The following is a 13785-nucleotide window of genomic DNA, read 5'->3' on the forward strand; positions in this document are numbered from 1 at the left end:
CGAAAAACGAAAAGGAGATCACACAACACTTATCGGGGGATAGGAGTAGGCCATTCTTACGACACCAAACAGAGAAGGAATCAAGTACAGTTTGGAGAAGACAACAGTCAGCAGACGAGGACACAGGAAGGAAGATCTTAAGATCGTCTGCGTAAAACAGAAAACCTTCGGCGGGGAGGATGGAAATACAGTCATTAACAAATAATAGAAATACAATAGGACTAAGGACGCTACCTTGAGGAACATCCGAGGAACCTACGAAGGAGTCGGAAAGACAAGACGAAACTCTAACTCCATACGATCTCGCAACCAGGCAAGTCTTCAGCCAGAACAGTTATCGACCCCCGATACCAAGTCTTTCGATAACAAAAATCCGTAACATTTCAGTCGCAACAATTTACAATACGTTGCGTTTGAATAAAACAAAATCTATTGACCAAATTATTTCGGGACCGGCAATTAAATTCTATTTTATTTATTATTTATTCAAACATGTTTCTTTTTCTTTTTTTCGTTTCTCTGTTGTATTCGCTGGTGCTCTGTCGTTGTTAATAAGCCGCCTTCTTCTATCCTCTACACTGCTTTTCCTGCCTCCCCATTTTAATTCAACACACTTTACTTTATGGCAATGGCGTTGCGGAAGCGTTGTTCTCTTTCATTGCACCTGCGAGATCATGGCAAAACCACAAGGACAGTTTGTGGAGCATGGAGTGGAATTGCAATTTTTGCTACACACGCTGCTACAAGCACATAAAAACGAGCAAACTTCCATTGGCTCATCGCCGCACCGCTGAGCATGATTGTTCGTGGAAAAAGGAAAGCAAAAAACCCCTGACAGTGACTTTGTACGTGTGTGTTTGTGTGGTGCAGTGCTTCTTCCTTGCTTGTCACACATTGGTGTGTGGTTTTTTTTGTTGCTTTTGCTAATTCCCAACCAATCACATCATCTTCCTGCAACTCGTCATCATCGACGTCATCGTTCTTCCGCTGGATAAGCGATGTCCTATCCGCGATCCACCATCCATCCAGCCTATTTTGAAAGCGTTCCCTACTCACTGCTATCACTGCAGCGCGGTATCAAGTTCCACGAGTGCAAAAAAGTGCACCGGAATGCAGTTGTCGAGTTTAATAGGGTTTTTTTTTCTCTCGCTTCCTCTGCCTGCTTCGCTTACCATGGCAGTAGAGCAGGGTAGGCATTCGGCATGCACGAGTCCCACGACTTTTTTCCACAACTGCCGTGTCGCTCAACTTTTCCGGTCTCTTTTTTTCTCTCCTCCCTCGTGGGAAAGTAGTGGATGCAAATGTGAGCTCCCTATTTTTTGCCTGCTGCTGCTGTTCACTGTCACTGTAAATTGGTGGTGGCGAAGGTGAAAATCGATTTTACACAGCTTGGTGGGTTGTGGTACTTTTTTTGCGAGCTGCCCGGAACGCGTTGCGATGCACCTAGTGGTGTAGATTCAATTTTGGGTAGCGGGCAACTCGTTTTGAATTTGGAGTGCCAGCGTGTTTTTTTTTCGCTCAAGCGGACAACACTGCTTCCGAACACTTAATTCAGGGTTACGGGACTCGGCACTTGCGGGGGGAAAAATATTTTAGAAAAAAGCCACCCATATACATAAGGGGAACAAGCAGGGAACCACGATCGTTTCCAATAAAACGCCTAGTATGTGTTTACCTTTTTGCACAAAGTTGAAAGTCATTCACCGGGTACGGGTGTTTGCCTTTTTTCCGCGTTTCATTTGTTGGGCTGCCCTGCCTTTTTTCCTTCTTCTTCTCTGGTTTATTTTGTTCGCTCAACCCACCCAAAACTGTTGGCCAAATATTGAATGCAAAAGGGCACGAAGTGAAAATTACATCACGCGAGTACCATTTAGCGTGTGCGAGCGTGAAATATAAATACGTTTCAAAATGAAATTTGTGAACGCGAAAAAAAAACATACAGACACGCATACATGTGGAAGGCTTTCAAAGGCTGGCATTTGCAGGTGGTTGGCCGGGCCTGGAACGCAATCATAATACGCAAGGAAGGAAAAAAATATGCCCAGTTCAATGAACTGTAACGCTGTAAATGGGGTTGGAAACGGCGGTTTTTGCTAGGAGGAAAGCGCACGCGGAAATGCTACAAAGTGATGTAAGCTGTTTGATTTTTATAGATATAATATAGGCAAGAAAGAAGTGTTTTGGTTTTTTTTTTAATATTCTGTAACCGAAAGATGTATGGCACCGAAATGATTGCTTAAACGGTTATAAATAACTGTCGCGAAAGGAGGTGTAGCCTGGACCGAGCTGGAAGCTAAAAAGATCTTACTGTCGCTGACAGAATAGGTAAAGGAAAAACGTTTAGAAGTGACATGAATTTCAAAAGGAAAATGAACTTGTAAATGGGGAGTTAGTTTTATACCACGACAAATATACGCTTCAATTAGCATCAAGTCACAGAGAGCAGGAAATGGCAGGCTGAGACCTCTCGAGGTTGTAGTGCCAAGGAAGCAGAAGAAGGCATGTGTATTTGTAGTTGAAAGCCTCAAAAGTACTGACAGCATTTGGACAATTAAAAATGTTAGAACATTTCTCACCAAAGACAATATTTGCATAGTATATCTAGCTGGCAGTAACATGGTACAATAAGCACAATGTAGCACCCGCTGCAATTGAACTGAATTAACTCAGATCAATTCCTGCCATGACTTTACACCTATTTTTATGCCTTCGAAACCTATTTTGAAAGAAGCCTATAGGTATATTCCGTAACGTTATATTTGAAAACCTTGACGCATCAGTCGTTTCACCGTCTTTTCCTGTTGCAACGAGCCTCGATAACGATCACAATCAAGCACTTTCGTCGGCCAATCCAATTTCCTGGACTTTCTGATCGCGTCTGCGTAACCCCTTGATCTAATGTGTGAATATCACGCATCATCTTTCAATGTGGACGTACTAAATGGATGACTAAAGAGCCTAATGGAATGGGCTGTCTGGTGCCACTCACATGACTATGACCAATCCATCAAAGCCTGTTCAGTCTAAAACGAAGCTTGTTGAGCTAACCTTAGTAGCGGATTTTGTATTGTCTTTCCACAAATACGGGGTGGCAAATGCTTCCGTGCAGCTTCCGCTCGAACAAAGCTATTGAGAATTCGTCACTTTTAGGCATGTCTCAGAGGCGTATTTGAGAACTGGGACCATAAATGTTCTATACAGTTCTAGCTATCAGCGGGCGTTAGGGTGGTAAGTGGACAACGGACAACGTCTGAACAACGGACAACAGTGTACAACGTCTATCTTCGTACTATCTCGTCTATCTTAGGACCGGGGTTCAAATCCCATCTGGACGTTTCCTTCCTAGTGAGGACTGAATATTCAACAACGTGTTATCATTAAGGCTAGTAAGCCATAAATGGCAGGAATGACCTAAGAGGTTGTTAGGCCAAAAAGAGAGAGAGAGGGCCCTAGCTTGCTCCTTCGCGACAGGCATTTTAAGTAGAGAAGTATCCTTTCTAACGCCTATCCAGCATCTTAATTTCTATGTTGATATCGGCTGCCTTTTCAACCCAGATAGGTAATGTTTAAACGAGTAATATAAAAATCTTCCAGCAAATATCGGCAGGGCAAAAACCCAAAATACAGGTCGAAGCTTGTGAACGAGTATGCAGCAAAAGAAAAAACTATGCTGAATCACAATCACCTCAATGTCCAAAATTAAGCCCAATAGAGCATCTTTGGGACTGAAATGTGACAAGAACTGTAAAGGAAGGAATATTCTCCACAGATAGAAGTTAATGCAGAAGAATGCAGCAAGGTTGGAAAAACTCAAAACATGCTCGACTCTGTACCAAGAAGCTCGGGTAGGTTACAACCTTGTGAGAAGTTGTGACTCTTAATTTCAACAAGCACAACATTATCTTCTCAGTGCAACTTTGTGATAGAAAGTTAATATTCAGACTCCGAGATAATATTTCAACTAATCAACGTAATATATTCTAGGCAATATCTAGCCTAATGAGCTAATTTTAAGAGTATCGTTCAGGAAAACACTGTACAAAATGTGGCTGATACGTTTTTAATACATAGGTTCGTTCGTTACAAAATCGTATCATCATTCGATTTATGCTAAAAGAAACTATAATTACAGCGCCATCACATCACTTTGCGCCTGGGCTAAGGTTTTCGAGCTAGTTGTGTACGAACCTCTTCTCGCTGCTGTCTCAAATTACCTCAGCACTACTCAACATGGATTCGTCCCTAAGCGCTTAACCAGCACAAACTTGGTTGAATCTGTCAGCCTATGCCACAGGACCATCGACTTCGGCTTCCAGGTGGACGCGGTATATACGGACATCAAAGCTACGTTTCAAAGTGTCCCGCTTTCCTTGCTACTCTCCAAGCTACAGGTGTTGAGTACGTCCGTCCAATTGCTGACTTGGATGCATTCGTATCACACCGGCCGATCGTTCCGCGTGAAAATAGGACCACATATGTCGCGTTGTATTCCTGCTTCTTCAAGGGTGCTTCAGGGGAGCTACTTCGGACCTCTGCTGTTCGTCATTTCCATCAATGACGTAGCTAGGGCACTCCCTGCTGGAAGCCACCTACTGCTTGCTGAAGAAGCGAAGCTATTCCTGCCGATCCAAGACCGGTCCGACCAACTCTGCCATCATTCCAGTCCTGGTGTTCAGAGGATGGTCTTGAATTGTGTGTCTCGGAGAGTGTTGTCGTAACGTTTACGAAAAACCGCTGTCCTCTGGTGTACGACTACACATTAAACGGTTCTGCTATTGTCTGCAAAAGCTGTGTTAGGGATTTGAGAGTACTCCTCGATGAGAAGCTGAGCTTCCACGAACAGCTGGAACACGTCGTCACCAAGGGCAACCAGCTGATGGGTTTGCTTAAGCAACTTCGCTCTGCTGCTCCTTGGTTCGATCGATGCTGGAGTATGCCTCCATTGAATAGTGATCATCTGCTGTTCGGACCCTGGCTCGTTTGGAACCCGTCCAGTGCAAATTCACCCTGTTCGCTTTGCGCTTCTGGAGGGTCCAAGTGGACTACGACACTCGTTGTTCGCTTTTGTGTATCGAGTCGCTACACCAGCGTAACTGCAACGCCCATAGACTATTTGTTGCGGGGCTTTTGGACTACCGGATCGACTCCTCAACACTACTCTCTGGGCTCAACCTATACGTCCCAACCAGACCATTTCGCCCAAGGACGCTGGTTGACGTAGAGGATCGCCGAATCCGTTTTGGCGCCTTTGTTCCCTTTCTCCGTATGTGCCTTGAATGTAACTGTATCAGTATTCGTCACCAATCGGGCATGCCACGTTAAGTGTCTTAGCAATTAGGCTTCTAGGGGACTCTGTGTGGCCCGTAAAATTATAATAACAATAGAAGATCCATCAATTTTAGAAATTAAATAACATTAGTGAAATTTCACCCATACTTTCTCTATAAAGTGAACTAGTTTCAAAGCACCTTCTGCCACCATAAAGCTATGCACAGTGGCCTTCATTTTCGTACGACAGCATGCAGCACCCCGAAAAGCAACAAATAATACCAGCCTTCATCATCATCATGCATTTCCTTTCACATTAGGGATGTGCCGTTATTGCATGGTGCATGGCTAATGGAAAATGTGTGGATTTGTGTTTCCGGCTGATGACAGTGTTTTTTGTTGTCGTGCTGAATCGAAAAAAAGTCCCCACGGTTCGCAGCGGAGCAAAAGAAAACCCGGAAGCGCGCCCGGAAAGAAATAACGACAAATTGCAGTTGAATGCAGTCCGTCGTGCTGTTGTTGTCTTTAACACTCACACACACACACACACACACACACACACACAGCCAAACTTCCATTTGTGTTCGCGTGTGTGTGTGTGTTTATATGAGAATTTTTTTGTTGTTGCCAGACGGTAAACAACAATGGAAATGGTTAAAGAGAAATCCATTTCCGGCAAACCGGCAGCAGCTGCAACATCGTGCAGCAGCAGAAGAAGCTTCGTCAAACACAGCACTGCCAAAGCGTGCCATTATGGTATGAGCATTGTTTTTGCTGTGGAAAATAGAAAAAAGAAACTCGGTACCCACCCGTTCTGCCCATCACTCCACTGTAGTGTTTTGATGGATGAGAATAGCTTCCCGAGACGGAAGAAAAAAGCTCACAGGAAATAGCGTTCGGTGCTTGACGGTGTTTGGTAATATGCCCGCCGGAAAGCCTTGGCGATTACCCACCAGCTCCCCATCTCATCCCCCCCTCTCCCCCAGTCGAGTACTTACGGGTGCAGAAGCGTGGTTCGTCACTGCCATCGCCGCAGTCATTTACATTATTGCAGTACTTGTCCCACGGAATGCAACGCCCATTGGTGCAGGTGTGCTCGGATAGGGCGCACTGTTGCCGCGGTGGATTGCTGCCACCTCGGTTGCTGCTGTAGTACGTTTGCTGCGATTGTTTCTGACCGGCGGCGGCTGCGGCGGCCAGTGCCAGTGCCGTCGGTTCGTCGTGGTTGGGCGAGATCAGTACGACCGGGTTGGAAGCGCTGCCGGATTTGGTTGTCGCAAGTGTGACCGTGAGCACGGCGAGTGTTGACAGTGCTGCCAGCATTAGGGCGGCACTGGACGATCCGCGAATGCAGTAGTGCTGCCATCGGTGAGCAGTTTTGTGACGTAAGGTTCGCGATCGTGTGGTGCCGTTGGACATTGGGGACAGACATGCTGATGAGCTTGGCTCATCGGATCGGGGTTTCATTTGGCTTGGTATGGGTGTATGGGTGTGTTTGTGAGTGGCGCCGTGTGTGAGAGTGTTTCTGTGCAAGAGGGTTTTCTAGTTATGAGGATGGCTATACGTGATCATCTCCTCGTGCGGTTGGGATACTTTCAAGAGTGTCCGAGGCTTTGGATTCGATTGAAGACCGACTGCAGTCGTAAGCTGATGATGTTTCTAACGGCGATGTAATACGCGGTTCATCGATGGAAAATTTAAACCCATCTGCAAAAAAGGAAGAAGGAAAGAATTATATTAGTATATTAGTTGATTGGTACATATGACTATGATTTCAAAGATGGCCATTCATGATAGCTGTAAATTTAAGTGATATTTTGTCTTTTTAAGCATAAAATCGTAATCGCAAACCTACCGCTAATATGCCGTTGTGGTTTTTGTTCTTCAAATATTCTAAAACATGTAACATTAACTGCTGAAAACGTTTCAAATAGTCGCTCAACTTCCGCGTTCCAAATAGTACTTCTTTTTTAATTTAAATTAGGTTAAGGTTGTGTATCAAATTGGTTGTTGTAAGATAATGATCGCCAATATAGAAGACACCTTAGAATTACGTGGTTGAAAACCTCCGAATGAAACATATTTATGTATCGCAATACGCAAGAAATTGTTTAAAAATGATCAAAAATATATGACAAAACCGTATCGTAAATTCTTAAATAAGAAGACATTAATTCACAATCATGGATTAAAATATTAAATGACCGTTTAAAATATTAAATAATTATCGATCAAAGCTAATCATTGACTGCTACTAAAAATGTTACAAATCTTCGACTCTATCATAAAAATGCCCCTAAAAGGTTTGTATTGTACTTGACGCCAAGAAGTGTTATAAAACTAACCACGAAACCATGAAAACCGTTTACGTATTAGCATTGAATAAGCGTAAGCCAATACAAGTGTGAAATTAATTTAAATGTTCTTTAAGGATCTCTTGGCTTAAAGTAGAGTTGTTACATTTGTACCTTTTTTGGAATTTTGCTGAAAATAATAGCTTCGTGAGCATTTTGGGTACTAATCGTGTGTTGTCCTAATTGTGTGTGATCATTTTATTGCTCACTTCAATCAAGTACTGGGCGTCTCCATGTACTTTGCTGGCGTATTTATCAGATAAGCAATTTGGCTCTCATAGGGTTTATCGGGTGGTATAATGAGTGTTTCAATACGCAAAAAAGATATAAGGTTTCAATATACACAACATATTCCAACCGGCATTTTAAATCACATAAATGAGGCTATAGATAAGACAATTGAATGGCTTCTATCAGCTATTAACTCGTTCTTTCTATGTTTATCATTGCCGTGATTTACCAGTAGTCTTTTCCAGTGAAATAAATTTTCTCATAACCCAAGGAAGCTGACAATTTCAACAATTGCTGCCTACCTCCAGGCAGTTAATGTAAACGTACAGTACATTGACGGTTTTCCGTGGAATAGATTATCTAAAGTGATTTATATCTCTTTATTTATGCAACCGCAAAGTACTACGTTATTACAGTGCTTATGCACCTTTAAGAGCCGTAGCATTGATGCGCTTATCGAGAGTCAATTGCTGGCTCGTTTTCCAGGAATTCTCCCCATCAGTTGCATATTACCACGTTGACTATAATGTCAATGGTGAGATTCCAAGAGTATCAGATTGTTCGCTGATGCTCTGGAGTCACGAGCATTAGGTTTCTATTTTCTATTACTTTCCATAATTAATGTATTTATGTCTCTTTTTTTGCACTCCGTTCCTTCATCTCCGTTCTTTATTGTGCGTAAAAGTAGTAAGAAAAGATCGACTATAATTGTTTCTTTGTGTGTAGCTAGCGCATGAGTAAACGAAAGCTTCCCCTTTTTCCCTCAAACAACACCACTAAATCAATAAGCTTTGTATCGATTTCATTTAAGCCCGGCATTAAGCCAGCGGCAAATCGATCGGGCAGCATTTCTGGTTATGCTCTCTGTTTGCTCATGTCACCATGTCCGAAACGTGGTGCGTCCGTGCATGGGCTTTCACTGTTGTTTGCTTGTTTCAAATAGTAGCGCCGGAACGCTACACACACACACGTGAGTACGAGGGGACGGGCTAGTCATAATGGTGTTGGGTTGGCAACGGTCTAATGACAAATGAAAAGCAGCCGCCTGCGCGCCGGTCGGCCAATTTCACAAAAGCCAATGCAGCTTTTTCCTACACAATTATCACGGGCCGGCTAAAGTCGAAACGTTAAACGCATAGGACGGTCTCGAGAGAATTGGAAGTCGTCGTCGTCGTCGTACGCCATGTGCGCTAACATTCATGTCATCTGCCACGCATGCTGCCGGAAACGGACCGGAAACTGGGGTATAAATGTCGGGACGAGAATTCTCATTTCCTTGTGTCGGGGTTTGGAAGTTTTTTCCCCCATTCGGCATTGTGGAAGAAGGCAGATGACAAAGAGATCAGCCGAGAGTGACGGCTGACGGATGAAAGGAAGTGTTTCGCTAGAAGAAGCCGGACATTGTTTGTAAAGAAATTATTGCATCAAATGTCCACCGCTGAGGAGGCTAGAGGAGCGCCATGGGCAATTCTTGTACGGCGTATTGTCAAACAAACACCATCAGTGCTCATGTTTCATCGTTGGTGATATAATTTTGAACAAATGTTGGAGCTCCTATTTGCACTGGACTGGACTCTGGTCCGGCTGGCGGATTGTATCCCGAGTGCGTTCAAACACATAGACAAACAAATTACTCGCTGTGTATGGTGATAAAATCAATATTAGCTGTTTGTAGCACAGGAGGAAAGCTTTGTTGGAGCATTAGTTCATGATGAGTGTGTTTGAATAATTATGGAGTTTTGGATTCGGAATTGAATTCGAAATTGAATTAAAAATATTGGAAACTAAACACAAACAAGATTTCAAAGTTGAAGATGGACTTAAAGAAGCCGTAAAATCCATCAAAAAATCAATTGTGACAAAATCGATCCCTAAAGCGCTTTGAATCGCAATATAATTCGTCGCAGTTGCTCAGTGTCACCTGTTCGTGACCTTCAATCCATCCAGCCAGTCCAGTTGGTCTGGATTAGGGCACACGATTTCATGGCTCATCAACGTACCATTCCTTTTTCTAATCAAACGATAAACCATTCTTCGCTCGGTCGTAACGCATAAAATGGTTGCCAGCAGTTTCCACTTTCACATTGTCACGTACAAAGCAACAACGACGGCATTCCTCGGGCTATTGTACCCGATTTCTGCGTAAAGCTCCTCTTTCTTCCCTTGTTTGTGTTCTATTCGCGTGCCAGAAGTATCAGTTGCAGTGCTATCGCCACGACAACGGTGTGAGCTAGGACGCACATAAAACCAAACCAAAACCGCCTCTTTGCATGCTTTCGGCAATGGAATCGTAGAATGGTAGGGAGCTAAGCAGGAGAGAAAAAAAAAACCGAGCACGAAACACAATAAAATCGGCGCCAAGGAACGTGAAACATTTATCGCCGCCCCCTTGGAGCAAAACATGCGTTTTGTTGCGTGTCGTCCACGGGCTCAGCATTAGCTTGAGTCAATTAAAACATTCTACCAGGCGTGGAATGGAGCGGGATGATGGTGTGGATGGCTGGAACGGTGCGTGGCCAGACCGCTGCTTTAGGTGAGAAATTAATTCACGCAGTTTTGTTTCGGTTGTTGAAGTTGCTGGTGCTCGTTGTTCTCGGAGTGGCGTTGATTGCCGCGAAAAGACGGCTAGGAATGGGGGGCTGGGAAACATGTTTTTTGGTGGGTTGAGGCAACCGTACGATAAGAATAGTTGTAGAAGTTATGTTTTTATCATCAAACCAGGGTTTACTGCGACAGATTATATGGCCAAGACGCATGTGTTATGTTGATGGAGGGAGCCGAGTAGGAGCCGAGAGGGAGCCGTTCAAGAGCTTTTATGGAATAACAACCTGGAGAGGAACATCGGGATATTGTTGATGGAATGATGAATTCTTCGGTGTCTCCCCTGTGGTTTTAGGCGAATCTATGATTATGTTTGGTAATGCACCTGGGATTTTAATTTTGGATCTACGATCTTAAGAATTCAACAGCCAACGTTGAAGCGAGAAACCTTTTTCTCAACCTTTTGTCTTCTCAGATGCCTTTTCTTCCTAGATTTACGACTTGCTAACTTAATGCCGGCCATGGATGACATACTAGAATTACCGATTCCACGAAGTTTGATAGTCAGTTCTCACTGTAGGTGGACGGTTCAAATAGTACTCTATCTCTACTCTTGTCGTTTGAAGAACGTCAGTGCTATCGTCACGGCCTCGAAATTGAAAATCGATTTTGAGTTTAAATGAACAAAGCCTAACCAGGTGTGGTACTTAAACTATTGTATACAGTTTTAAAAAGAAATGGGGAGCTAGATGATGCTCGATTTTAAGTCAATCAGAAATCATCAGAGATGTAGCAGTTAAGGAAACAAGTGAATTACTCGTTGGAATAACCAGGTCCTAACTACGGACTTACTAGGTCCGTACTAGGTCCTAACTACGGACTTAATGGCTGACCACGGACCTTATGATCAACCTAGCGATTATCAATTCTTCTGAATGATGTGAATTGGAATGATCTGAATGATGTGTGAGCTTGGAGTTACTTTTTGACCTTCGTCTCCTTCTTAAGCCCTACAGCCTCGAGAAGTCTCGGCCTGTCATTTCTGGCTTTCTGTAACTTAATTTTACGCGTAGTAAAGTAGTTAGCCTTACGTTCGGGGAGGCGGTCCGGATGGGATTTGAACCCCGGCCCTGCCGTGTGAAGATCGGTGCCACTGTCTCCTCGGCCACCGGACCGCCCCAACTTTTGAACACCGTGCATAATAACCTCATAGTTCATAATCCTTCTTTTTATGCAGCTCTACAACCTCGAGAGGTCTGGTTAGTCAGTCTTGCGTATAAAGAGTCGGGATGGGATATGATCCTCGGTCCTGACTTGTGAAGATCGGCGCCCACTTTTGGGCGTTTCTCCATCAATAAGTTGGTTGAGAGATACGAACATCGTGTCCATAATACATCCTTGAGGATAATTTTGTTTCGTATTAGAGGTTAAGTTCTTCAATTTTTAATTAAAATTTAATAAAAAAAACATTAAAAAACTGTCTAATGCTTCCCGCATTTATGGATTATTAGTTATTAAACCTATTTTTCTATTTACAAAGAAATACCCGACCATATTGCTTCAAAATCACCAAGTTGATAACATCGCTATTAACCGATAAACAATTTATGTAAGTTCGACTTTTAAGATACATAATGCTGTCCGAAAAAGAGTTTGACTCCGTTAGATTTGTAGCAATTTAAATCACAGAATAAAAGAAACCCAAAACAAGAATAGCAGCAGCACGTGGCAGCTAACATGTGATTTGGTTTTTGTCCCGTTCTACCCGGAACTGGTATTACATGCCACCGTATCTTGTCATCCCCACCGTAACAAACAAAGCAAGCAACAGCGGGACGACGGGGTGGTTTGATCACATATAGCTCAAACCACGAAAACCCGGTGCGAGTCCGGGTTCCGGGGAGCTGACAACGGATTTTGATGCCATTTTTCATGTTTACAACTGTCATCCCATTACAACAAGCGACGTGTCGTCTTCGTTGTCAGGTTGGCCGGGTTTCCAGCGTTCGTCCGTCCGTTCCGGGTGTAGGTTCCAATATCAAAAGCCATCGTTTTGAAATTATGCTCTTTTTTCTGCTCCGAGTCCCACTCGGAACACTCCTGATCCTGGTCCCTTAGGCTCACCGACGAACCCAATTTTCTACCGTCACAAAGCTTAAAAGTGAAATATAAGCGGGAAGGAAACTTTCCAAGAGAAAGAGAAAGAGAGAGAGAAAAGGAAAGCAGAAAAGCCACACTCGATACATTCCACGGTGGAAGAGTCGGTTGAGTGGAATGGCTGCCCTCCAAATCGCCTCAGGATTCGTCTTTTCATGTGTGAGTGTGTGTGTGTGGTATTAAAAATAAACTGGACCGAATTCCGGCACACCAAAAGCTGATGCCACCATCATCGTTTGGTTCAGTTGACAGAGCATTTTCAATTTAAATATGTTAACGCAAGCAGACCGAATGGAATATCATCGGCCTGTCAGCGCGTCGCTCGGTTCTCGAGCTCTCCGTGTGTTCCTGATGTCAGATGATGTTGCTGTGTCTGGCGAGATGGTGTGGTCGTGTGGTTGTTTGGTAAACCGTTCGTCGCGCCGCTTCTTTCCCCCATTTTTATGCTTGCAGTTATTCTATTTTTCCTTGGTTTTTGCCCTCTTCAGGAGGATGTGGTGGACTTCGTAGTCTCAAATTTAGGACAGAAACATCTCGCCTAGCGAAGAGTGGTTGTCTGGTGGAATTTTTGAAACTCTCACCAGCACTGGCAACCATTAATGCAAACAATGTACGTAAAACTGACCAGCATCACAAGGGCCGGGCTGGGTTGTGTAGTTTTTGCGAAGGAACTTTCTCCACACATACAGATGACGGTTTTCGGACGGCTGTGTCTTGTGCTGCACGTGTACGTGTCACTTAGCAAGCTGGGCTAAGGAACCCCAACGGGACAAATAAAACGCAGCGCAATTGGGGAATGATATCACGATGATGATGATGATGATGATGACGAGGATGATGTTGTGCCAGTGGCCTGCTTTCGCCATAGGAAAATCCACCCCAAGCAAGCTGTCGGTTTGGTGGTGAAAGACGACACAAGTTGACGTAGGACATGGTTAAGTAGATCGCATTTTCGGTGCTGTGTATTGTCCCCCAACGGTTCGTGCAGCAGCAAAATGCAAATGATGAGAGATGTTTGATTATCTTCGACCGAATCCGACCTGCTGCTGCTGACGGTGCTGTTTTCGGCAGTCGATGCGAACAGCGAAGAAAAAGAAACGAAAACCCATTTTCAGCACCAGCCTTTTGTTTAAAGCGTTGCTGGCTTCTTGTGCTTGAATTAAATCAAACAACTTGAAACTGGGCAAAAATCTATTCCACGTACACAGACAAAAAAAAACCGGGGCGATGCAGT

At 43.8% G+C, this 13785-nt stretch overlaps 1 protein-coding gene and 1 long non-coding RNA gene across 2 annotated transcripts in view; both read right to left on the minus strand.

Annotated features, from left to right (window-relative positions):
* LOC118516336 overlaps positions 1-6687 on the minus strand; it is a 37909-nt gene extending 31222 nt beyond the window's left edge. Inside the window, exon 1 of the mRNA XM_036062145.1 lies at positions 6267-6687. Coding sequence (XP_035918038.1) covers positions 6267-6687 — 421 coding nt within the window. The remainder of the gene's footprint in view (positions 1-6266) is intronic.
* Positions 6688-6757: 70 nt separating this feature from the next.
* LOC118516335 overlaps positions 6758-13785 on the minus strand; it is a 101065-nt gene continuing 94037 nt past the window's right edge. The window contains exon 3 of the long non-coding RNA XR_004907853.1: positions 6758-6975. This is a non-coding gene — a long non-coding RNA (uncharacterized LOC118516335). The remainder of the gene's footprint in view (positions 6976-13785) is intronic.

This window comes from Anopheles stephensi, unplaced genomic scaffold (genome assembly GCF_013141755.1).
Source record: "Anopheles stephensi strain Indian unplaced genomic scaffold, UCI_ANSTEP_V1.0 ucontig280, whole genome shotgun sequence".
Classification (NCBI taxonomy): Eukaryota; Metazoa; Arthropoda; class Insecta; order Diptera; family Culicidae; genus Anopheles; species Anopheles stephensi.